This window comes from Thamnophis sirtalis, unplaced genomic scaffold (genome assembly GCF_051295495.1).
Source record: "Thamnophis sirtalis isolate CommonGarterSnake01/CBP01778 unplaced genomic scaffold, rThaSir2_p1.2 scaffold_4, whole genome shotgun sequence".
Classification (NCBI taxonomy): Eukaryota; Metazoa; Chordata; class Lepidosauria; order Squamata; family Natricidae; genus Thamnophis; species Thamnophis sirtalis.
This window is the reverse complement of record NW_028261384.1, coordinates 116,128,920-116,154,223: the sequence shown is the minus strand read 5'-3', so window position 1 is coordinate 116,154,223 and position 25,304 is coordinate 116,128,920. Positions and strand designations below refer to the sequence as shown.

The window sequence follows — 25,304 nt, the reverse complement described above, 5'->3', positions numbered from 1 at the left end:
AGTCCAGAATGCAGCCGCGCGAGTGATTGTGGGTGCACCAAGGTACACCCACATTACACCTATCCTCCGCGAGCTGCACTGGCTACCTATTAGTCTCTGAATCCGCTTCAAGGTGCTGGTCGCTACCTATAAAGCCCTACATGGCATCGGATCTGGGTACCTGAGAGACCGCCTCCTGCTGATTACCTCTCTCAGACCAATTAGATCGCACAGGTTAGGTCTCCTCCGGATTCCATCTGCCAGCCAATGTCAGCTGGCGACTCTCCGGGGGAGAGCCTTCTCTGTTGCAGCTCCAGCCCTCTGGAACGAGCTCCCTGTTGAGATCCAGACCCTTACTACCCTCCCGGCCTTCCGAAAAGCCACCAAGTCCTGGCTGTTCCAGTAGGCTGGGGGGAGCTGAGAAGCATCTACCTCCACGGAAATTGTGAATGTTGGTTTTGTTTTTAATATGTTGTCTTTGTCTTGTTCCCCCCTTTCCCTTGTCTTTTGTGAGCCGCCTGGAGTCCTCTGGGAGTGGGCGGCATACAAGACAAATAAATAAATAAATAAATAAACAAACAAACAAACAAACAAACAAATAAATAAATAATACATGACCCCTGGGACACTGCAATCATCATAAATATGAATCATTTGCCCAGAATATGAATTTTGATGATATGACCATGAGGATGCTATAATGGTTGTAAGTGTGAAAAATAGTCATGAGTCACTTTTTTTCAGTACTGTTGTAATTTCAAACCATCACTAAATGAACTGTTGTTAGTTGAGGACTACTTGTACTGAATATATTTAACTGTATGGTGTCTTTTGCTGCTTAATCTTCTCAAAATCCTTTCTTTTATTCCAGTACCCCTTCCCCCCTTTTTCAGCATGCTGGCCACCCACCAAATTACGTGGAGATGATTTGGTATCATGGAACTCCAGATTCTTCTGTGGTAAGTCAAATGAGATAAGTTGATGACAGCTGTCTGCTGTTGCTTGCCCTTCAAAAGTGGTAAACCTCAGGTCTCAGAATTTCTGGACAGCGCAGCCAGTGGAATTCAGGGAGTTGTATTCTTTTTTAAAAAATATTTTTATATTAATATTTTCTTAATATAAAATACAAATGAAAATAGGCAGTGGGGAAAATCAGTAAAGGGACAATGAAAAAAAGGTGGGGAAGAAAGAAAAAAAGCAGTCTTCCAACTTTTTTGGTGCAGCAAATTCTATATTAAAAATTATAATCTCAATTGTTAATATAGGATTAAATTAGCCATTTCTATAACAAAAAACATATTCAATTATAAAAATGCAAAGTTAGAATTCTATTTTTTACCCTCTTTTGAGCAGGAAGTCCAGGACGGTTTCCAAATGGAAAAAAAATTACATACGTTCTTATCCTTAATTAAGACAATTAATTTTGCCATCTCTACCAATTCCATCATTTTTTTCAATCCATGGAATTGACATACCTTTCCATTTTTGTGCATATAAGATTTTTGCTATAATCAGCACATATAATAGCAAAGTTCCAATTTTTCCCTCCAAGTTCTTTATCCATTAGCCCTAAAAGAAAAAATTCAGATTTTGATTATATATTCATTTTCTGAAACTTGGGGAGCTGTATTCCTGACACATTTGCAGAGTCCCAGCTTCCAAAAAACTTCTGTATTGCAAACTATTCTTGCACTTTAAAAAAGATTCAGAAAGAAGAGGGAAGTTATGATTGTCAGAACGCTGGAAGCTAAATTGTATGAGGAGTGATGAAAAGAATCGGGAATGTTTAATCTTAAGAAACAAAGAAATCTTTGTCTGGAGGTTAACATCTTAGAGGCGCCTAAAACTGTTTGGTTCTCAATCATATTAACGCCGCCATCTTGATTTTTTAATCTCATCTCACCCTACAGCAGGGGTATCAAACTCAAGGCCCGGGAGCCAGATCTGGCCCGTGGGGTGCTTAGATGTGGCCCATGGGGCCACCCTGGAAAGCTTGAAGGACAGGTCCACAGTGCCTCTGCCAGTGGCAAAGGGTTGCAGCAGGCAGTCGCAGATGAAAATGGAGCTTGGGAGCCCATTTTCTCTGGCAAACCCCTCAAGCCAGCAGAGGTACCCCTGACAAGAGTGACATTGAGCTGGCCACACCTGCTCTGGCCACCAAGGTCAAACACAACTCTGATGCAGCCCTCAATGAAACTGAGTTTGACACTCTTGCCCTACAGATACTCTTGATTCTTCTGTATCATTTCGAGGCTATAGAATTCTCATGCTTGATTCTCATATTCTATCTTTTGCAAGAATTACATCTGGCTTTCCTTTTTTAAAAGCATCTTGGACACAGATGCCCCTAAAAGTGTTTATTTTCTCAGACGTTTCATCATTGTTGCTGTTAACACTTTTTTTCTGTATTTTTTAATTTTATATTTTACTTCTGCAAGTTAAACTAAGAACAAGAGATTCTCAGGACAGAAATTTGGTTCTGTCAACAAGTGAAAGTCACATAGTGCAAAGATTGAAAAGTACTGGGCTAAGCAAGCGCCTAATAAACCATGAAAAAAATATGGGTATAAGAAAGAGTTCTACCACATTTGGACAACTGTTTAGAGCAGTGCTGGCTGGAGAATTCTGGGAGTTGAAGTTCAGACATCTTCAAGTTGCCAAGGTTGAGAAACACTGGTTTAGAGTGTTACTTCCTAGTCATAAAGAAGATTTTTATCCAACGGAGCCCATCTAGGTAGTTTCTGCTGAGACAGGCAATGGTTTGATTTGCTTGCAGACTTCAGCAGAACAAAAAACTGGATTAATTATAGAGTCAAGTTAATATTAACCAACTAATCCACCTCCCACGCATTCTTCATTCTTCTGTGAACAGGGCATTCTAATATAAAATAAAGTAATCTAATAAAGCCACTGAATAAATAAATAATCTAATTTAAACTAATTGAGGGTTAAACTCATCTAGTTTAACCCTCAAAGAACATCTTTTTTTCAGATTTTTTTCAGAGGTTTAAGAAGGTTTGTTTTAAGTAGCTTCTCTTGATTTGGTTCCTGCATCATGCTAAGACATAGTTCACTTATATTGTTAAGGAAACCACTATGCAAAGTCCAAGCCAAGGAAACCACATTATCACTTAGCATAATCTGTAATTTCATGGGTATTTGCTGTATTTACATGTTAAATTTAATCATAAGGTTTGTATATTAATATGTGAGAATCCAGCCAAAAGTATTCTATAATCATGATTTAGCATAGAATTAATAAAGCTGACATGATTAATCAACTGACTAAAATGGACTAAGACTGAAAAACATTGTTGAACGGCACAATTTCTGAACCCAGTAGTGTATTATTAAACTTTAGATCTCCTTTTAGTAGGGAGGAAGTGACAACAAAAAATATAAAATAAAGCATGAAACTCATTTTTCTGAAATATTATATGGTGATATAACAACCATTACCATCATTTTATCCATATGGAAACTCTGCAAGATAGAGTAGAGTAGAGTAGAGTAGAGTAGAGTAGAGTAGAGTAGAGTAGAGTAGAGTAGAGTAGAGTAGAGTAGAGTAGAGTAGAATAGAAGAGAAGAGAAGAGAAGAGAAGAGAAGAGAATAACATATTTGGAAGGAACCTTGGAGGTCTTCTGCTTAGGCAGGAAACCCTACACCACTTCAGACAAATGGTTGTCCAACATCTTCTTTAAAACTTCCAGTGTTGGAGCATTCACAAATTCTGGAAGCAACTGTTTCACTGATTAATTGTTCTGTCAGGAAATTTCTCCTCAGTTCTAAGTTGCTTCTCTCCTTGATTAGTTTCCACTTCTTATTCTACCCTCGGGTGCTTTGGAGAATAGTTTGACTCCCTCTTCTTTGTGGCAACCACTGAGATATCGAAACACTATTATCATGTCACCCCTAGTCCTTCTTTTCATAAGATTAGACATACCCGTTTCCTGCAACCATTCTTTATATGTTTTATCCTCGAGTCCCCTAATCATCTTTGTTGATCTTCTCTGAATAGGCTAGACTTCGAATTAGCTAATTTTAATTCTAAGACCTAGAATCAGCTAACTTTAATTCTAAGGCTAAGCTAGTAGCTTCCGTGCCTGAGTATTAATTGAACCCAGAACCTTTCCATAAATATTCCCAAGGTTAAAACAATTTGGATTGTAGACTCAAATGACTGTGAAAAAACACAGTGTTAATAGTGCACTCCTGACGTGTAAAAAGAGATTTCGATTGACACAGGAACATTGATCCCACAAAAATTGTTATGAGGAGTTATATTAGGTCACACATTTTAAGTGCTTTGTTGGCAGGAATGGAATTGTTCCCCAAAGTGGCATCCTTAAGAAATATTTGGACTAGACTTCTGTCCCCAAATTAGTAATTGTTGATCCATCATGCCATTAGAGTAGAGTATTTCAAAACTACTAGGTATTGTCTAACTTATTTTTGTATAAATAAAAGCATGAAAGAAGAATATTTGTTTGGAATGGTTCTCTGAATGAACAACACTCTTAAATATTTGCAGAAGAGATTATCTTGATCTACAAAACAAGGATGGCATTCAGGAAGGACTTCAGAAGCCTATGGATGAGATAAGAGGATTAAAGTCAGGAATGTTTCAATAGAAGAGAATATACATAGCTTGGAGTTGAAGGGTAGAGTCCTTGATGCTCTCTGAGCATGAAGATGTTATTTATTTGGAATAGAATAGAATAACAGAGTTGGAAGGGACCTTGGAGGTCTTCTAATGCAACCGCGCCCCCCCCCCCCACTCAACCCTATATCATTTCAGACAATGGTTTTCCAATATCTTCTTAAAAACTTCCAGTGTTTGAGCAGTCACAACTTCTGGAGGCAAGTTGTTCCACTGATTAATTGTCCTGACTGTCAGGAAATTTCTCCTTAATTCTAGATTGGATCTCTCTTTGATTAGTTTCCATCCATTTGGATAATAAAACATCTGCAAGGAACCAACCAAGCTGAGGGAGCATGAAGGACTCCACTAAGGAATAGGTTTTTTTTTAAATTACTGTAATTAAAATATTCAGTAAAAGTGATGTAGAGATATATAGATATAGATAAAAAGGAATGTTCCAATTGTCTCCTAGGTCTTGCTGCTCCTACTGCTGTTTTTCTCCCCATTTGGGCCACTCAAAGGCTGCAATTTTACTTATTCACCCATCTCTACTTATAACTTTTCCCAGGATATAAAACCACTGGTGAGTATGAACATGTTGCATAGTTCATCAGGCTGCCAGCCCTATTTGGTAGAACAGAGCAGGAAATCACCCCCATTGAAGATTAAATCTATCTTTATTGACACTGGCTATAATTTATTTGTTTAACAAACTTATACGGCTGCCCAGTTCAGGAAAAAAAAAAAGATTCTCAGTGGTGTAGAACAATGAATTAAAATAAGTATGTAAAACAATGATCAAAATATACAAAATAATTACAAAATCAGGCAAGCCTAATTGTGTTGCATTTCCCCCAAACATCCAATACCCCTGAGAATCAGGGAGGTGCCTTCCTGAGTCGCTTCTGGATATTACCTTGTTTCTCAGACCTTAAAAATATTTCAAACTGTTTTGCCTAGAATAGATAGTGGTTCTTATTTATCCCTATCGAAGTCATCTCCTTTACTCTGCACATCTTTTTATTCTTGTTTTTACTTCTATCAATGCAAATGCTGGTGATAGTGATAAAAAATAATACAGTCAATCAAAAAAAACATGTTTGTAGAAATGATGCACTGTGTCTTGTTTTGTGAGGAGTTTTTATGGGAAAGAACTAAAACCCTGAATAATTAAAATATAATCACCGTTCTGGTCACACGTCCAGGGAAATGTCTTGGGACAAAGCTGGCTCCCTCAGCTAGGAAACGGAGATGAGCAGCACCCCCTAGAGTCAGACAGGAAAACATTTACAGTACATTTTTACCTTTATAATCATGTTCTCATCTTGGGCCTCTGCAAAACAACTGCAACTCTTCCTTCCCTTTTGAGCCCCCAAAGTAGAAAGATAAGGGGCAAATCAGAAAGTGACAAAGAAAACTGAAATGTGTAAAAGAGAAAAGCAGTTGTAAATTCCAAAAGTTGTTAAAAGTTTAGGATGAACGTTTGTTAAGGCAGACTTAAATTTAAAGCATTTGTTATGGCACCACACAAAATTGAGCTACATCATTGTACCCTGACATGGCACTCTCCAAATCCTGTTGGACTACGCATTCCATCATTCCCAGCCAGGAAGGCAATTACTTGTGATCTAGGAATTAAGGGTGCTTTATTTCCACTCTTCAGCCTACCCATGGAACTGAAATACAAGGAACATCTAATTTAATGGCACTTTATAAGTAGTCCTTATGACTGATTGCTTAGCGACTGGTTAAACTTAAAGCAGACTTCCTTGAGGGTACTTATGACTTAGTTCCAAACAGTTGGGCCTCACTCCTGTGATCACATGACCGCGTGTTACTCAATAACTGGTGCTTGACTTACAACGTGAGTGACCGTCCAAAGTTACAACTTCACTGAGAAAAGTGATTTATGACCATGGGATTAAAATTCTGACTGTTGGCAACTGACTCATATTTATGACCTTAATAGTGTCCTGGAGTCATGTGACCTTTTACGACCTTCTGACAAGCAGAGTCAATGAGGAAGCCAGATTCACTCAACAACCATGCTACTAATTTAACAACTGCTGTGGTTCACTTAACAACTCTGGCAGGAAAGATTGTAAAATGGAGCAAAACAGCGTCTCACTTAGCAACATAAATTTTGAGCCCTATTGTGGTCGTAAGCCGAAGACTATCTGTATTTACAGCTATTTGCAGCATTCTATTCTCATGTGAATGCTCATGTTTTTATGATGGTTTTGCCAATAGCTAGCATTTACTCCTGGTTTTTGGCAAAATCAGCCTACTGGTTTACTTAACAATTTTCTTAGAATGGTGACAGTCACTTTAACAACCACAACATTTGCTTAATGACCATGGCAGTTGTTTAAACACCAGCACTCAAAAGGTCATAACATTGGGTTTCTCACATGGATGATCTGATTTACGATCATCACAACCATAATGGAGTGTTGAAAGTAAAAGATTATCTGCAATCTTGTCTTTCTCTTTCTCTCTCCTCAGAAAGAATATTTGCTCCTGGACTACAAAGTATTGATGCCGTTAAATCTGAAACAGGTACACTCTTTGTTAGATACTAGCAATTGTTATAATGGTTTCCACCAAGGTCCTCTGTTCCGGTGGGAACAGAGGTTTAATCTCATTGGTCGAAGGGTCTGATAAGTCCCTATAAAAGGGCTGCTGTCAGACTGAACCTTCGCTGGATTGTACGTACATACTTGTTCTGTACCAATAAAAGCTGTTGTTGCCTTTAGCCTGAGTGTGCCTTTCCTTTACCCGAGCTAACACTGGTGACAAGAGTGGGATTGGAAGGCAACTAGGCGAACCAAAAAGAGCGTAGCAATCCAGCAAGTAAATCCAGCCCGAAGCTCAGTGCAGCTTCGAGCAGCCATTTTTGAGCGGCAAACTCAAAACGCCCTCAGAACACAAAACGGCCTTGCATGCCCCACCGACTTCGTATGACCCAGTCACTGAACACTGGGAATTGTATATGCTGAGGTTCGACTGCTTCCTCAAAGCCAATGACTTCATGGGCCTTTCTGAAGGCTGCAAGAAGAACATGTTCCTGGGTTACTGTGGACGGGAAGCATTCGAAACAGGCAAAGACCTATCTAAGCCAACACCACTACAATCGGTCGCTTAGTCAGTGCTCCAACAGACGCTCAGGACACACTACGCTCACAAGTCGCCTAAGCATATCCGCCGGCACGAATTTAATATTTGTAATCAGAAGGAAGGTGAATCAATCAACGAGTACATTGTGGAGCTAAGGAAGGCCGCAGTGAATTGCGAGTTCCAAGACCTATAGCAATAGCAGTTAGACTTATATACCGCTTCATAGGGCTTTCAGCCCTCTCTAAGCGGTTTACAGAGTCAGCATATTGCCCCCAACAACAATCTGGGTCCTCATTTTACCCACCTCGGAAAGATGGAAGGCTGCGTCAACCCTGAGCCGGTGAGATTTGAACAGCTGAACTGCAGAGCTGCAGTCAGCTGAAGTAGCCTGCAGTGCTGCATTTAACCACTGCACCACCTCGGCTCTTATACGAACTTATACTAGACCGCATCATATGCGGTGTGCGGGACATTAATTTACAGAGGAGGTTACTCGCCAAATCTAACCTCACTCTACAAATTGCCTTGGATGAAGCCTGGGCATCCGAATTGGCCGTTAAGTCTACAGAAACCCTGCAGCGGCAAAGCACTCCACAAGGCATGCGTAAGAGCACACACGTACATTGTGAGGCTGCAGAGGCCGAGAGCTCAGAAGACAAAGATGACAGCTGCCACATCTGCAGTAGCCACGCCAAACCAGAGCGCAAATTCGAACCACATTTCCCGCCTTGCGCAAGCTGCGGAGGACACCATGCCAGATCGTCTTGCCATTTCTGCAACACTATCTGCCAGCGCTGTGAGCAAAAGGGGCACATCGCCAAGGTTTGCACATCGCCAAGCACCCCACGATGACCTGGCAGCCTAGAAGCCAGCAGAGGCCCAACCAAGGGGCGTTGGCAGCTGCCACCATGGAGCTCAGAGGGCTACACCAGAGTTAACTAACACACCTCAATCGGCCAAGTCCGCATAAGGTGGCCAAAAAAGATGAAGATCAAAGTCCTCATCAAGGGCTCTCCATGCGAAATAGAGATCGACATGGGATCATCACTAACCATCATGCCATGGTCTACACTCAAGTGGGCTATCCCTAGCCTGAAAAAGCAGCATCTACGCGCCCCTGACATCGGCCTTCGCGATTACCAGGGGAATAGAGTCCCCATCGTGGGCCAGGGCACCTTCCTGGTGCAATTCAAAAACTACAGCAGCCAGCTCCTAGTGACGGTGGTCAGCAGTGACCTGCAGAGCCTCCTGGGGCTTGACTGGTTCGAAGCCCTGGGCCTAGAAGTGACCGGTATCAATGCCTTGAAAGACAAGAGTACCGAAGCAATTTTTAAGCAACTCTATCTCGTAGAGCTCGAGGACGGTCGGAATTGGAGAAGGCACATTGACCAACTCCGTGGCCACCTCTCCAACTCCACTCTTGGGCAGCCAGAGGTAACTCCTGCTCGAGTTAGCCAAAGCCCTACCCAAAAGGAGCATGAAGTCACTCCTTCCACAGCCAACTCAACTGGCAACTACCCGGAGGAGGGCCTTCTCGGTAGCTGCTCTGACCCTCTGGAACGAACTCCCCGTGGAGATTCGGACCCTCACCACCCTCCAGTCCTTCCGCGCTGCTTTAAAGATCTGGCTATCCCGGCTGGCCTGGGGTTAAGATTCTAACCCCACCCGAATTGTGTGACTGTTGTGTTTTCTTTTAATATGTGGTACTGTCTTCATGTCGGAAAATTGTTTGTCCTTCCCCCCCCCCTTTTTTTTTGAACTGTGAGCCGCCCTGAGTCCCCCCAGGGAAAAGGGCAGCATACAAATAAAGGGAAATGAAATGAAAATGAAATCAACTCAAACCTGAAGACACCGGGATACTTGTGTTGCAGGCCTGCAGCGAGCTCTGAGCGAACCGGCTCTCGAAGCTCCAGCCGCGGCCTGTGAAAGGTTCCAGGCGCTTCCACCAAGCGAAGCTGCAAAGCAAACCGCTCTGTCCAACCTGTCTGAAGAACACCCGCCAACTGAACTGCACAGGTCTGGCAGAGCTACCAAAAAGCCCGCCTACCTGCCTGACTATGTTACCAGTAGGATGATTCCATCTAAGAGGGGAGGGGTGTTATAGCAACTATTATAATGGTTTCCACCATGTCCTCTGTTCCGGCAGGAACAGAGGTTCAATCTCATTGGTTGAAGGGTCTGACAGCTCCCTATAAAAGGGCTGCTGTCAGACTGAACCTTCGCTGGATTGTACATACTTGTTCTGTTACAATAAAGAGCTGTTGTTGCCTTTAGCCTGATTGTGCCTTTCCATTACCCGATCTAACAGTCTTTACGGCAACTTTTACCACAGGGGTGGAGAACTACGGCCCTTTAACGATCTGTGAACTTCAAGTCCCAGAATTCCTAAGGCTGCCTGGCTGGCTCAGGAATTCTGGGAGTTGAAGTTCACAGATCATAAAAGGGCCGTACTTCTCCATTCCTGCTTTACATGAATGCTTTCACCTTTTGATGAAATCAACAACATTGTACATATACTGTACATTCATTGTTGATCATTCTACTATTGTGTATTGATCGTTCTACTATTCATGAAAATAGCCACACCTCTTTCATGGCACATTAGCTAAAGATGACATGTCAACCTCCCAACAAATTTCCTACCATGCAACTGAGAATATAGCCTGCTGTTGAAATGAGACTCTTGTGTTGGAAGGAATGTCCATCTGGGTTCAGTTCCAGGTGGGAAGAAAGACACTGGAAACATGGAGATTGTTTGGAAAGATGGTTTGTAATGATGGACAGGACCACATGGTTTGAGGTCCTGGGGGAAAAGGCACATGGAGTGGAGAGAGGAATATACTTATACACTCTCTTGGGCCCCGCCTTAAGAGTTTCCTGTTCCTGTACAAGAAATGTATCCCATTAGCTGTCAGACTCCCAGAGGGGCGGAGGTCTTAGCTAACAATGTGGGCTGTCTGTGTCCCAGGCTTGGCTGAGCCTTGCTGGGTGATGCAATCTGCCCAGGTGCCATATATTGAGTTCTGTTGCGAGATGGGTAGAGTGCTAATCCTATCATGTCTTGAGAGGCCATGCCTTAATCCCATCACCCTGGAGCTGGAGTGGGGGGGGGTCGGTTTGGGAGCTGCAGAAAGCAGCTTTGTCTTTAAAACATGTTTCTTTTTTCTCATCCAGGGAAACATAATATTCTGCTTTTTTCATATTTCCTAAAACATTTCATTCCTCTAGGAAGGGAGTGGGTGCTAACCTCCTATACTTGTGTCTAGCCAATATTTTGTAGGAAGAGAGAAGTTCAAAGTTGGTGGGGTTTATAAGGTATGGGATTTATTCTACCAGTGGTTAGCTAAAAAAACATGGAAATGAAAAACTGGAGATTTTTTTTGAATTTTTTTTTTATTGTTTCAGTTAAACAAAATCATCTTTCGTGACATCTTGTAGAAAGCATATCGATTGGTTACAGATATATTCCGTGCGTTTCTTCCACAATCCTTACATATACTTCATTCAAATCGACTTGTACATTTTAAGTCAAGAAAGAAAAGTTATGTATTTTACTATCCCTGTACCACAATTCTCATTTTAGATTTAGATTTAGATTTATTAACATTTGTATGCCGCCCACTCCCTTGGGACTCTTTAATTACCATTATTTAAACATGTTTTTATCTAGAATCATTTATATTTAAAGACACAACCACCTACTGGCATTCATTTGCAGTTTCAATAGATCTCCAATAACATTACACCTTTATAACATATTCTAAAACAAATTCAGTTAAGTAAGATATCCAAGCATTTCCCGCCCCCCATAACATACCTATATGTATCATTAAAATAATTTTTATAATATAAGAATAATAGAATAATACAGATAACAATACAAAGGTATATGATCATTGAATAGATTTAGGATGATGTAATGAATTGTTATACTATAAATGAATCTAATACCTAGAATATTTCGTTCAAAATGAAGGAATAATAATTATAGTCATATAAATGATGTACAATGATAATAATGTATACATAAATACTAGATTGATAATTTGTGATTTTATATACAATTGAAAGTGAGGACTATGGAAATGATGCACAAAAACTTTGCAACCAAACGACATGCTGTATGTGATTGAAGAAGGTTCTATGCGTTATGTGTTGTCTGTCTTTGTCCAATAAAGAAAAATATACTTTTTTAAAAAAAGAGAGAGAAGGAAAAGGAACAAGAAATGATATTCAACTATTTTTGGGTTTGCGGAAATACTACCCCAAGAAAATATAAATTAAGAGAGCTGGAAGAGACACCTGCAACAATAGAAAAAGAAAGGAGGAGAGGAGGAGAGGAGATGAGAGGAAAAGGAGGGAAGAGAGAGGTGAGAAGATGAAAGGGAGAAGGAGAGAGGGTAGGAAGGGGAAGGGGTAGAGAGAGATAGGGGAGAGGCAAGAGAAGAAGGAAGGGAAAGGAGAGGAGGAAAGAAGAAAGTAGAGAAGGGAGGGAGGGAGAGAAAGGAAGAGAGGAGATGAGAGGAAGAGGAGGGAAGGAAGATAGAGAGGAGAGGAAGATGGAAGGGAGAAGGAGAGAAAGAGAGAAGGAGAGAGGGTAGGAAGAGGAAGAGGAGGAGGGGAGAGGTAAGGAAAGAAGGAAGGGAAAGGAGGAAGAAAGGAAATAGAGAAGGGGGGAGGGAGAAAAGAAAGGGAGAAGAAGGTGGTGTCAAAACAGGCGAGGGATGATAAACGAAGCAACCCAAATGGAATATTATAATTCTATAAATGGAATGAAAAATGTATAAGAACCATGAATGTAAAAAAAGAATAATAACTATGTGAATGTATACCTATAATTGTATATAGAGAACAAAAAATAAAAAAACACTTTATATTTTAAAAAAAGTTGGTGGGGTTCAATTTGGAAATGCTTTGGAGGTGGGGTTTTTTTTGTAAATTAATATGCCTGTTTTAGGCATCTGATACGCTACTGGCAAAGAAAATCCATTCTTGCAATTTCTTTGGGCTACCAAAATTCCTTTCATATGTCCATGATGGGGTAATGGGAAATGAAGTCTGCAATATCCTTAACATCTTTGCATATCCATTGAATGTTCCTGGTTTAATCTTTGGCCTGTCCAGCCACATCTGAAAAAGTCTTGTCTCAAATAACTGAAAAGTTTCTTGTTTAGGCTTGTTTAGTCTTCCAACTATGTAGAAAGAGCTCCCAAACTGACTGGAAAATCATGTCTTTTGGTTAAGAATCAGTGTTTTGACTTAGTAATGAATCAAAATGACCCCTACAGAGAACTTTTTCCTTTAAGCAAGCATAGAGATACAGATCTCATGTTATGATATGCCTCTGGATATAGGGTTTTAATATGATTTTCATCTCCCATCTTGGATTCGGCTTGAGTAAAATGTTCTTGGTGGCCATCTATCAGATTTGTCTGCAATGATATAGAGAACCACTAGATGGCAGCAGTGAACCCAGATGTTCTGTCTTTCTAGGTTGCCCTCTAGAGGGAATTCAAAGATTTGTAACCCAAATGTGGTAGTCTTGGTTTATAATGAGGGTACAATCTTTTTTCTTCTTTTTGGTTTCATGTTTTCTCTGCATCCCATCTCCATTTATATTCTCCAGGACGCATTCTGCAGTTTATTATGGGACCTTCATTTCATCAATGAAAACTTAAAGAAATTAATCAACGTGTCTGGGGAAAAACTGAAAACGTTATTCAAGAAGATATATGATCACACAAAATTTGTTGAAGATTGTAATATTAAAATAGTAAGTTGAAGAACTTTGTTTAGAGTGCTTTGGAATGACAATACAAGTCATTCCTATTTTATTCACAATTTAACCTAACTTGCCTGGTCCTAATAGAACAGATTACAATCGAAATTTCTATTATTTAAAATGCAGTGTTCATTTAGATCAGAACTAAGTAAAGAGGGAAGACTTAAATTAATCCAGGGCTCTAACAGTGCTAAACAAAGTATGAATACTTCTGTGCATATTCCTTGTCTGATGGGAATATTTGTATCTACATGGTCACTAAGAGTCAACACCAGCTTGACCGCTTATAATCAAAATGAGGGAAAAAGGAACTCTGAAAATCTTTTTTTTATCCTATGTTTGGGCTGGGAGAAATTGGGAAAGTATCTGAATTTATTTAAGTTCTTTTTTTTCTGGCTGGAAAGGAAATTCCTCCCTTCCTTTGAGATACAGATTTTGTTACAGGTAATCCTCAATTTACGATCACATCAGAGTCCAAAATTTCTGTTGCTAAACAAGACAGTTGAGTTGTGTCCCATTTTATAACCTTTTATGCCACACTTGTTAAGTGAATCACTGCAGATGTTAAGTGAATCATGTGGTTGTTAAGTAAACCTGGCTTCCCACATTGGCTTCGCTTGTCAGAAGCTAGTTGGGTGATAATCACATAACCCAGGACGGTGTAACTGTCTTTATTTATTATGCCTGTTTCTGCAAGTAGGTTCATTTCATTTTGAAGGAAACGCTGCTGAGCATTTCCAGTCTGAATCAACCCTAATCCCACTATGTAATGTGCAATTGGAGGGGACCTTTGAGGCCATCTAGTCCACAGTGATTACTATTCGCAATAAATGGCATCACCATTAAGCTGGAAATTACTGTCAAGCCCATAACCTATAATTTGCATTGCTCTTTTTAAAAAGAATTTTATTAAGCTTCAAATATAAAAAAATTAAAATGTTGCAACAAAAGGACAAAAGTGGGGAGGGACAACAGGGAAAAATTTAAAAGTAATATCAGAAACCCCTCCAAAAATAACAGAATAAACGTTACTTCCAACTCTCTTCAGTTCAGATAAAGTTGAATGATAAAACAAGATAACTTTTGTTTTAGTTTAACAAAGAGATACAAAACTAAAATATAAAAGATATACATACCATACCCAAAAATCAAATAATAATAATGCTCTCTTAGTCTAAATGTGTGGCACGGTGGCCTAGAGGTGTTTATCAGGATACTAAGAGAAAATATTTGCTGTGAACTCTGTGTAGGCATCAGGAAGGGCATCTGGATAATAAATTCTCAGCACCATTCAGTCACTTAGATTCCACTCTGAATAAACAGATTACAGGGTTGTAAAACTCTCTTTAAATAAAACATATAGCCCATTAATGCATCATAATATCAATTCCACAAATACACATAGTATTATTAATTATTTCTATAAGAAAGTATCGATAATAACACATCCTTTCTTTCAGTAGTTCTCAATCTTTTCTTCATTATGGACCCTCTTTAAATACCTTTTGTGGCCACATACTATGGCCGTGGACCCCCAAGACTTAACTTAAGATTTAGATTATAACATTTCTTCAAACCTTTGTGAACCTCCTGTGGTGGCATTGTGGCCCGCAGTAGTCCACAGACCACAAGTTGAGAACCACCGCTTTACTTCAAATGGAAACAAATGCATAAAAAGCCAAAATAAAATCTGTGTCTATTAAACTTGAGCAGCGCACATTTCTATAACAATCAATACATATCTAATCAAAATCAAGACTTCATTTTTATCTTTTATCAAGCAAAAAGGGTTTTTATATAGAAAGAAAAGCAGCCTAATTTTTATATTTAATCAAAGTATTCACTTTTGCCATCTCAGTCAGTTCATATTGTTGGGATTTTTTTCCCCCCAAAATAAACTTCAAAAGATGTAAAAGCACGAATAATAGTATCTGAACTTTGGCATGGATTACTGAAGTATGAGGTAGTAATCACAGCTGTCATACTGGGATGAGCAAACTGCAGTTAATTCTTTGTATTTTTCTTGCTCTTTTTCAGAATAGTTCTACCAGTTTTGAATTGAAAAATATCTCTCAGTTTGTAGATGTCATTCCTTCCTGCCTTCAGTTTCTATCAGAGAAGATAGAAATAATTACATCAGAAGAAAAGCATGTTGATTTTAAGAACTGCACCTATATTCAGAACCAAATAGGTAACATTCTTAAGTGATGGGGAAAGGGGTGAAACAAAAGTTTGGCCATGTTCCCATGTGTGCCTAATCATGCTTCATTCAACAAAGTTATCTTTTGTATCCAATATCCTATTCGATTCATCCCCAGACCATAAATGAGATAGACTTAAGTGTTAAAATAATGTTCCCCCCCTTATCCCTCCATCATCCAAGAACAGGGTTAAGGTGTGTCATATCTGTAGAGCTTTGTCCCTAATTACCATGAAGGGAAATGGGGTAAATGGTAGTGAGAGGAAACAGAAATTTTTCACCACTAAAGGCAGGATAGAGATCTGCCCTATTTTCCACATAGGGTTGTTTCCCCTATTTCAATAAAGGCATAGTGGGAGTTGCAGGGGAGAGCACTGTGTGACGTGGCAGCGGGGAAAGGCCCTCAGTATATACTAAGCTAACTTTCAGAAAATAATGTTCCCACAGTGGAATATGGGAGAGTTCCCCAATGTTTCCGGCTTTGAGGACTGCCGGGGGGGGGGGGGGGAGGGATGGTTCCGTGTGAACGGCCGGCAAGCATGTGCACATGCATGCATCTCCATTTGCACGAGTGGTGTGCATGTGCACACTTGCCATTTCTCCAGCCTGGTTGCAAATCCCCCACGGTCCACTAGTGGGCTGTGACCCACAGGTTGGGGACTTCTGGAATATAGTCTACCATGTCATATTGCCCCAACTTGGTGCCCTCTGGTCTTTAAATCCAACATTGATTGGGGCTAGATGAGGTACAATGGCCCAAGCAGTCATCTCAACATCTCAGTGCAAAATAGTCCTTGACTTACGATCACAATTGAGCCCAAAATTTATGTTGCTAAGTGAGACATTTGTTAAGTTACTTTTGCCTCCTTATGCAAACTTTATTACCACAGTTGTTTAGTGAATCATTACAGTTGTTAAGTTAGTAGCGCTGTTGTTAAGTGAATCTGGCTTCCCCATTGACTTTGCTCGTCAGAAGGTCGCAAAGCTGATCACATGACCCCGTGACCCTGCAACCATCATAAGTATGAACCAATTGCTGTGGATCTGAATTTTAATCACATGACCAAGGGGATGCTGCAACAGTCGTAGCTGTGTAAAACAGTCATAAGTCACGTTTTTCAATGCTACCGTAACTTTGAATGCTCACTAAATGGACTGTTGTGAGTCGAGAACTATCTATAGCCTGTTCCTTAGTAGCTACAGCCACAGCATTCCTGCAGATGACACTCACAAAGTACCGTTTGGGGGCACCGTGGAAACTTCAGATCCTATCCTGAAGATAGCTGTGGATTCTCCTGGCATGAGTCAGGCCCAAATACAACAAAGACACATGGTGGCTCCCAAGGGTGGGTTCCTGGCAGCATTACTACTGGTTGGGTGCCCAAAAGTTTTTGAGCGCGCATGCGCATTTGCATTTAAAAAGGTCTGCACATGCACACACCATTAAAAAAGGGGGGGGGATTACATTTTTTTCAGTAAAGATTGTTCTGTGCATGTGCAGATCAGAAAATAAAGATAGCGGCACCCAGGATAGAACCATTACAGTCATGTGTCCGGCTGAGTTACTACTTATTCGGCCGAACCAGTCTATACCAATAGGAACCCACCTCTGGAGCCAAGTTGGCGCAGTGGTTAAATGCAGCATTGCAGGCTGACTGCTAGATCAGCAGTTCAGCGGTTCAAATCTCACCGGCTCAGGGTTGACTCAGCCTTCCATCCTTCCGAGGTGGGTAAAATGAGGACCCGGATTGTTGTTGGGGGCAATATGCTGACTCTGTAAACCGCTCAGAGAGGCCTGAAAGGCCTATGAAGCGGTATATAAGTCTACTGTTATTATTATTGCTTCAAGCCAAATTCTGTATTTTTTAATACCTTGCCAGACTGAGGATTCTACTATCTGCATTTACAATATACTCTGTGAACTATTAAGAAGGGTCTGTCTTCACTCTCTTTCTCTCACACATGATATCTGGGCTAAGCTGCCTCTTACTCTTCTGGAATGCAGCCCCTCCCTTGGGGGGATCCACCTCCTCACTACTTTACATCACATATGATTTTGTGATATTAGAAATAGAAGCTCACAGATGCTATCGGAATATGGCAGAGCTGGAATATTGTATCTCTTGATTTAGTCGCTGTGAACTTCACTGGCCATATTTAGTTCTGGCTATTCTTCTAAGACAGGTTTAATCTTTCTTTCTATCCCACCCTCTTAAATGTTTTTTTTAACTCATCCTGATTTCTACAGGAAATAGAGGCTCTAATAATTCTCAGCACCTATACTAAAAGTCGGGGTTTTTTTGTAAGTGATTTAATTATTTGTTAATCTTAACAAGGAATGTCACCACCACAATCACACGGCTGGCAAGGAAAAAAGAGCAACAACTAGTATCAAAGATATAAAATCAGAAGAGCAAAGTTAAGCCTTCAAAATCTGTTCACAGCTGGATAACATGGGATAAGAATGCCTAAATCCCATCCAAGATAGACTGAAGTCCTTTGAGAAAGAAATCTATCATTTATCTCATGTTCCCACCATCCAAACTCTTTTAGTAATTAGACGTAGAAGAGGGATTTTTCCTGTGATAATTTACGAATCTATCATTAGATATGCTACATTATTTCTCCAACCCTTTTCACAAGGCACATTGCAATGCAGGTCAACCAGGAGAACTTGGGATACAAAATATTATACTAAAATGTGACTGATTGGGTGGTTTTTATAGAATGTATAAGGTTAAGTTAAAATGGATGGGCCATTTGTGGGTCAGCACATCGGGGAAATCCAGCTCTTGTCTTAGCACCGTGTTTCTCAACCTTGGTAACTTTCAGAGGTATGGACATTAACCCAGAATTCCCTTGCTGGCTGGGGAATTCTGGGAGCTAAAATCCACACCTCTGAAAGTTGCCAAGGTAGAGAAATACTGCCTTATAGCATGTTGTGAGAGAAGTATCATCATGCTAAAGGCATAATATGATTGATTCTGGCCCCGGCAACATAACCAACGAGTTTTATGAAAATTTAGCATGTGTATGTATTCCCCCATTGTGTCTTTCCTCTGAATATCATTTACTTTCTGCTCCATCCTCCCCACCCCTTTGTTACCAGCTGGCATTTGATCTGCCCCTATAGGTCAGTCTCTCTCTGTACTACAGAATCTTCTGTTACCCGTCAACACTTCTGATTGGAAGTTAGAGAGGAAGAAGCCAATCTTCCACAAAAGGACTTACTGGTGGTTACTTCTTTCAGCTATCTTGGTCTGTCTTCTCATCAGTTTATGGAAAAAATGCCAGGTAAACTCTTAATAAGAAACGGCTTCAGGTAAATATGCGTTACACAACAGTCGCATGTGAAACAGCCTTGGACTCTACCTTAGTTGTTGTTGTTGTTAATTGCGAAGTCATGTCTGACTCATTGCGACCCCAAGGACAACGTTCCTCCAGGCCTTCCTGTCCTCTACCATCTTCTGCAGTCCATTTAAGCTCACGCCTACTGCTTCGGTGGCTCCATCCAGGCACCTCATTCTCTGTCGTCCCTTCCTTCTTTCCCAGCATTAGGCTCCTCTCCATGCTCATCAAAATTTAGTACATTAGGAAAAATGCTAGATTAGATACGCTACATGCTTTTTCTCTAAGCAAAAATTGTTATTTTATGTAGAAACGGGGACCAAATGGTGCCTAAGAGACATAGAATCAAATCAGCTAGAACGCTGCTTGCTGACATTGTCTCTGGGCCCAGAGAATGTGAGACCTTTCCTGTCTCTTATTGATGTGGTAGATCGTTGTTTCTCAACCTTAGCAACCAAGATATGTCGACTTCAACTCCCAGAATAGCTGGGAGGAATTCTGAGAGTTGAAGTCCACACATCTTAAAGTGGCTAAGGTTGACAAACACTGCTACAGATTGCTTGACAGATTGCATCTGCCCTACATTTTATTTTCCTCAATATATTTTCCCTTTCTTGTCTTTTTATCTTTTTCAGGGGTCCTCTTCAAGAGCAATTTAAAATTACCACGTCCCTGTGGTATGGGACCTACATCACTCAGCATCTTAGAGCCTGTTCTATCCCATTCCTAGCCTTTATCTTGAAGGACTAAGCTGGAACAACCTGTCAGAGGGGCTGCTGTCAAAAAAAAAGACCTGCTAAGGAGCCATGAGCCTCAGTTGTGGCTCCCACCCCGCGGTAGACGCTGCATCTTTCTTTTTATACATAATCCTCAACTTATGACTGCAATTGGAACCAGAATTTGTGATGCTAAGAAAGGTGGATGTTAAGTCAATTGTGTCTGATTTTACATTCTCTTTTTTTTTTTTTTTTGCCAAGGCTGTTAAGCACATTACTGCAGTTCTTAAGTGAGTCGTGCAGTTGTGAAGTAAATCCGGCTTCCTCCGTTAACTTGCATGTCAAAAGCCAGCTGGGAAGGTTACCGATGGTGACCCCATGTTGCAACCGTCCTATATACAAGCTTGTTACCGAGCACCTAAATTTTGATCGCGTGACCATGGGGATGCTGAGATGGCCATAAGTGCAAGAATTGGTTGTAAGCCACGTTTTTCAGTGCCATTGTAACTTTGAATGGTTGTTAAACGAATGGTTGTAACTCGTGCTTATATGGCATGTGCTTATGTGAAAAGGGAGAGAGAGAGAGAGAGTTAATATATGTTTTTTTTTAATTTTGTATAAATAAAAGCAAATGTTTAGTAACCACATGAATGTTCCACAAAGAGGAACTTTCCAGTGCATTTTTGTTTAATGTGACCAGCTAACCTGTATTGGTCTCTTACTGGAATCAAGCAATAGACAGCCTGTCCTAGAATCATCTGTGGAGAGCAAAGTCTGAGACAGTGTTTCTCACCTTCATCAACTTTTAACAGGTGTGGACTTCAGCTCCCAGAATTCCTCAGCTAGCATGGAATTCTGGGAGTTGAAGGCCATACATCTTAAATGTAGCTGTGGTTCTGACATAACATCTTTATGCATTCCCTGAATCTGTTGTGGCCTGTCGGCTTCCAGCCCCTCCAGCAGCCAAATCAGATGAGGAAGAGGAGGCAGGGTCAGCATCAAGGCAACCTTAGAGGGGAAGAGGGGATGGAGTTGGCAGAGAGAGAGAGAGACGGAGGTGGAGTCAGCCCTCAGATGGAGAGTCAACAGCCCCCAGGTCTGGAGGTGGCTAATGAGGAAGAGGAGGAACAGTTGGGTCCAGTGCCTGACGTGCAAATGCGCAGAAGACAGAGGAGAGGAGAGCAGTGGAAATCCATGGGCTGATCCTCGGGAAGGAAGAGCCAGCACTGCTAGGGAAGCCCCACCCTAGCTCTGGGGATAAAAGGCAGGGGGGGCAGAGGTGAATAGACGTGGCAAACAACTATTCATCTCTCTGCTGGACACACTCAGTGAGAGAGAAACTTTTTGCCAGGGCTGGTGGTGCTCCAATAAAGGAATCATTAACTTCAGAGAGTTTGTCGTGTTTGGGGAATTTGGTCAGAACAGAATCATGTACACCATGAAAGGCAACTAGAGGTGTTTTATTTTAGACGGGACAATTCATACCAGATAGGAGAAAAGTCAGACTTTGTATATTATTTTAGTGTCTCATTGTGATCACTCGGAATGCGCAGCCGAGATTATCTCACTGCTGACAACTTTTTACAAAGGAGGCAAAAGGATGCTGAAGGATAACAAAACAATAATAAATCAACATAATGGCAAATCGTGGTCACGGGACACCAGAAACCACCATACATTTGGATTGGTTGTCAAGCACCCAAAAGGAGATCACTTGACCAAGGGCATTTTTCAAAATTTTGAATCTGACTATCTTTTTTTTGGATCCATTGTAACCGATTGCTAAGTTGCCAGTCGTAAGTGGAGGATTTCCTGTAGTTACAAAATACCTTTTAAATGCAGTTCCTAGTTAAGGAAGAAGCGTCCACCATAAATGCACTCCTACAAGGTGACTAATGCAGGTAGTCCTCGATATATGACCACAATGAGGCCCAAAATGTATGTTGCTAAGTAGACATTTGTTAAATGAATTTTGCCCCATTTTACAACTTTTGTTGCCCTAATTGTTAAGTGAATCATTGCAGCTGATAAGTGAGTAACACGGTTGTTAAGTGAATCTGGCTTCCCCATTGACTTTGCTTGTCAGAAGGTCACAAAAGGGATCCCATGACCTTGGGACACAGCAATGGTCATAAGTATGAACCAGATGCCAAGCATCTGAATTTTGATCATGGGGATGATACAAAGATCATAAGTGTGAAAAATGGCACTTTTCTCAGGGTTGTAACTTTGAACAGTCACCAAATGAACTGTTGTAAGTCGAGGATTACCTATAAGTGTCATAATGTTGATGTCAACAAGCAGATAGATTTTCTTTGTGATGATCAGTTTGGTCCATCAGACTTTCCCATAGTTCTCCCATCACCACTGTAATCAGGTCCAAACCTTGCTGTTCTCCTCTTCTCTTTCCTTCCATCCTAAAAATTTTCTATGTCGATATTATAATTTCCAAGGAAAAGGAATTTTGATTCCAGCCACTCATCATAATCTAAATAGTCTTCTGCCTTGGGAGACCAAATCTAACTTTTAACTGAAATTTCCTTTAGTAAAAAACTGTCAAATTTTCCACGGCAGAAAGAACACGGATTAGACCTGGCTTCAGCTCAAGACATATTGCTGGAAAAGGTTTTCCTGTTTATTCCTGATGGTTTTATGCAATAATTCATTCATCTTCCATCCCAAGTCTTTTATCCACATAATCAGTATCTAGTAACAATCAGAATCTGGATTTCATCATCCACAATTGATTTGGCTGTGTTTGAAAGTCTTTCCAAAGAAATTTTAGGAAGGTCTAGAAAATTGAGTGAGGGAGTATCCAATGAGTCCTCTGATAGGAAATTATCTTTCTCTGGAGGTTTCCCAGTCTGTAATGGTATGTATGAATGACCTTGGGAGCCACAGCCTACCCAATGGTCTGATCTGAATCTGAAGGAGGGATTGGGTTGGAGAAAGCATCCCAGATGGGACCTTTCCTAATTTTGATGAAAAGTAAGGGTGGGAAGAGCTCCTTTCAGACTTGCAAGATTCTGTTAGTTTCCTTTTATAATAAAAGTTGTGTTATGAATCAAAGTTAGTGCTTCTTGTGAAGATTTGCTGAGCAAATAACTGATTAACCTGCTTATAAATTTGCATGATAAATTGATCCTGATATCTTGCATGAGTCAGGGAAATCAACGATGGAGATGTTCTCTTCGCCATTTATTAAATGGAAAACATCTCATTTTAGCAGGAGAATAAAAGTAAGGCAGTGGAATTCTTTCCTAATAGCCATTAAAAGGCAATAGATTTGGGGGTCACTTTTGCATACATTATCTGGGCATCATTCTTTTTCATTCATATTAAGGCAATGCACCTTAGAATGACTGAAAAGGGAGAAAACTCACTTTCCCCTCCTACTTAACCAGCAAACATAATTTTCCTTCTCCGTTACAGAGCCATCTCTTGCATAACAGTGGTGGGTTCCAGGAAATATGGCCTGGTATGGCCGTACTGATAGTAGCCGGGAGCAGCGGCCACCGTACTGGTATGGTGGCTCATTTGGCCTGCCTGCCCACCCGCATTCCATAGCTGTTTTTGAAGTAACTGGGCCAATTGCATACATGCGCACAGCATACAGTGCCTGCGCGACCTCCCCCGAGCAGCTGCATGCAGTGCCTGCGTGACCTCCGCCAAGCAGCTGGGTGTCGCAGGGCGGTGGCGTGCGCAAGAGTGCGCAGCGCTCGTGCCCAACTAGGACACCCGGCCCCGCCACAGCGTACCAATTGCAACCCACCACTGTTGCATTCGTCATTTTAACTAATCCTTTTTGTGAATTTAGTCATGAATCAGTCAGATTTCCTTTCACTGATTTCAACTATTACTTTATCTTCAGAGACAGTGTTTATGACATGACATTAGGAGTGGCTCTTACTCCAGAACGAATCAATTCTGGCCTGTTTCACCCATTCCCAAAACACATCAGAGAATTTTCTGATACATCTGTAGCCAATTTTTCTTGAGATCTTCCAGAGAAAAACGTATTTCTCAAGACAACAGCTGAATTTCCTTAGACGTTTGGTGTTTTGATTAGTTCAAGAGTTTAATAATCTAATTTTTCTGCCTTTGGAAAACACCAGACATTTGACTGACCACCTGAAATCTTTTGCTAAGTTTGTAGGCTTAGCTCAGGGATTCTTAAAACTTTTGCCATCACAACTTTATTGTCAATGAATATACCTGCACTAAATATTCAAACACCAAAATGAGCACAAACAAACAATGGAAGCAGTACCACGAAACATTGGAAAAATTATATTTATTTGTAACAATATAACTGACAGTATCTTCACTCCTTCACTCTGTTTGCACTAAAGGAGGTACACCTTAGCTCTATAATACGACAAGCAACTCTTGCAACGCTTTAGGTGTGAGTTTTTCAGTAATTAGGCTGCAGTAAAAGTAATCCATTAATTTGCAGAAGGGATGAATTATACTTGGTTTGTGCTTTGGTTTAAACTTAGCCCATGGGATAGTGTTTTAATTAACCCATTATTAACTAGTTCAGAAATTAAGCAAGGAAAGAAACTGGCATTTTCTTCAATGGAAAGATCTATCCCAGGGGTGAAATCCTTCCAGTTCGGCCCAGTTCAGCCAAACTAGTAGGGACGATTGTCCCTGGTTCTGCGAACCAGTAGTAACTTCCCCCGCCTCCCACTTTTTAAAGCATTATTTTCTTGCCTATTCGCCTGAACCAGCAGGAAAAAAATGCTTTAAAAAGTGGGGGGAAAGGTTGGCCACGCCCACCCAGTCACATGAAACCCCCCCTCCACCAAGGCACACCCACAGAACGGATGGGCAAAAAAAAAAAATAGATTTCACCACTGATCTTCCCCATCATCAGTTTTCCCAAGCTGATGTCTTCAAATGCATTGAAGAACAAAGTCCACATACCATACCATCTAGGCTTTATAGACATTCTCTTTAGGTTAGGCTGCCTTGCAGAGAGATGCTATATCAGTGTCTAGGTCACGTGTTTAAAATAACTGCCTGCATGATAGATTATGTGCTGTCAACTTTTACGGATCACATTGATAGATTTTGTCCAGGATAACCCTGGTCACCCAGGCCTTATGCGCTTATTGCCAAAATAATTGAATCCGTACACTATATTATCCTCTTCTTCTCATTCCTTCCACCTTTCCCAGCATTAGAGTCTTCTCCAGAGAACTAGATTTTCACATGAGGTGACTGCAGTAGCACAATTTGACTCTGGTCATTTGTGCCTCCAGTGAGAACTCTTGGCTGAACTGCTTTTAAGGATTACACATTGGCTATTGCCCCCTATGATCATCTTTGAAATGTCATGTTTGAGGATAGGAACAAGCCCAGATAAAGCCTGAATTCCCATGCTTTGCAAGTTGGGCTTGTACATAGTTCCCTCCACATCTTTAGAAAGAGATCGTCTGAAGTACCAATTTTCTGGTTCCTATCCCCATAACTTTTTTTTTAATATAGTTTCATAAGGACTAGTCAAACATGAT

General features: G+C 40.7%; 1 protein-coding gene across 1 annotated transcript in view; it reads left to right on the top strand.

Annotated features, from left to right (window-relative positions):
• Nucleotides 1-20,432, top strand: part of FLT3LG (fms related receptor tyrosine kinase 3 ligand) — a 28,908-nt gene extending 8,476 nt beyond the window's left edge. The window contains exons 2-8 of the mRNA XM_087713836.1: nucleotides 851-938; nucleotides 5,095-5,205; nucleotides 7,128-7,181; nucleotides 13,366-13,512; nucleotides 15,559-15,712; nucleotides 18,855-19,015; nucleotides 19,705-20,432. Coding sequence (XP_087569962.1) covers nucleotides 903-938; nucleotides 5,095-5,205; nucleotides 7,128-7,181; nucleotides 13,366-13,512; nucleotides 15,559-15,712; nucleotides 18,855-19,015; nucleotides 19,705-19,728 — 687 coding nt within the window. The 5' untranslated portion in view covers nucleotides 851-902 and the 3' untranslated portion in view covers nucleotides 19,729-20,432. The remainder of the gene's footprint in view (nucleotides 1-850; nucleotides 939-5,094; nucleotides 5,206-7,127; nucleotides 7,182-13,365; nucleotides 13,513-15,558; nucleotides 15,713-18,854; nucleotides 19,016-19,704) is intronic.
• Nucleotides 20,433-25,304: the final 4,872 nt, after the last annotated feature.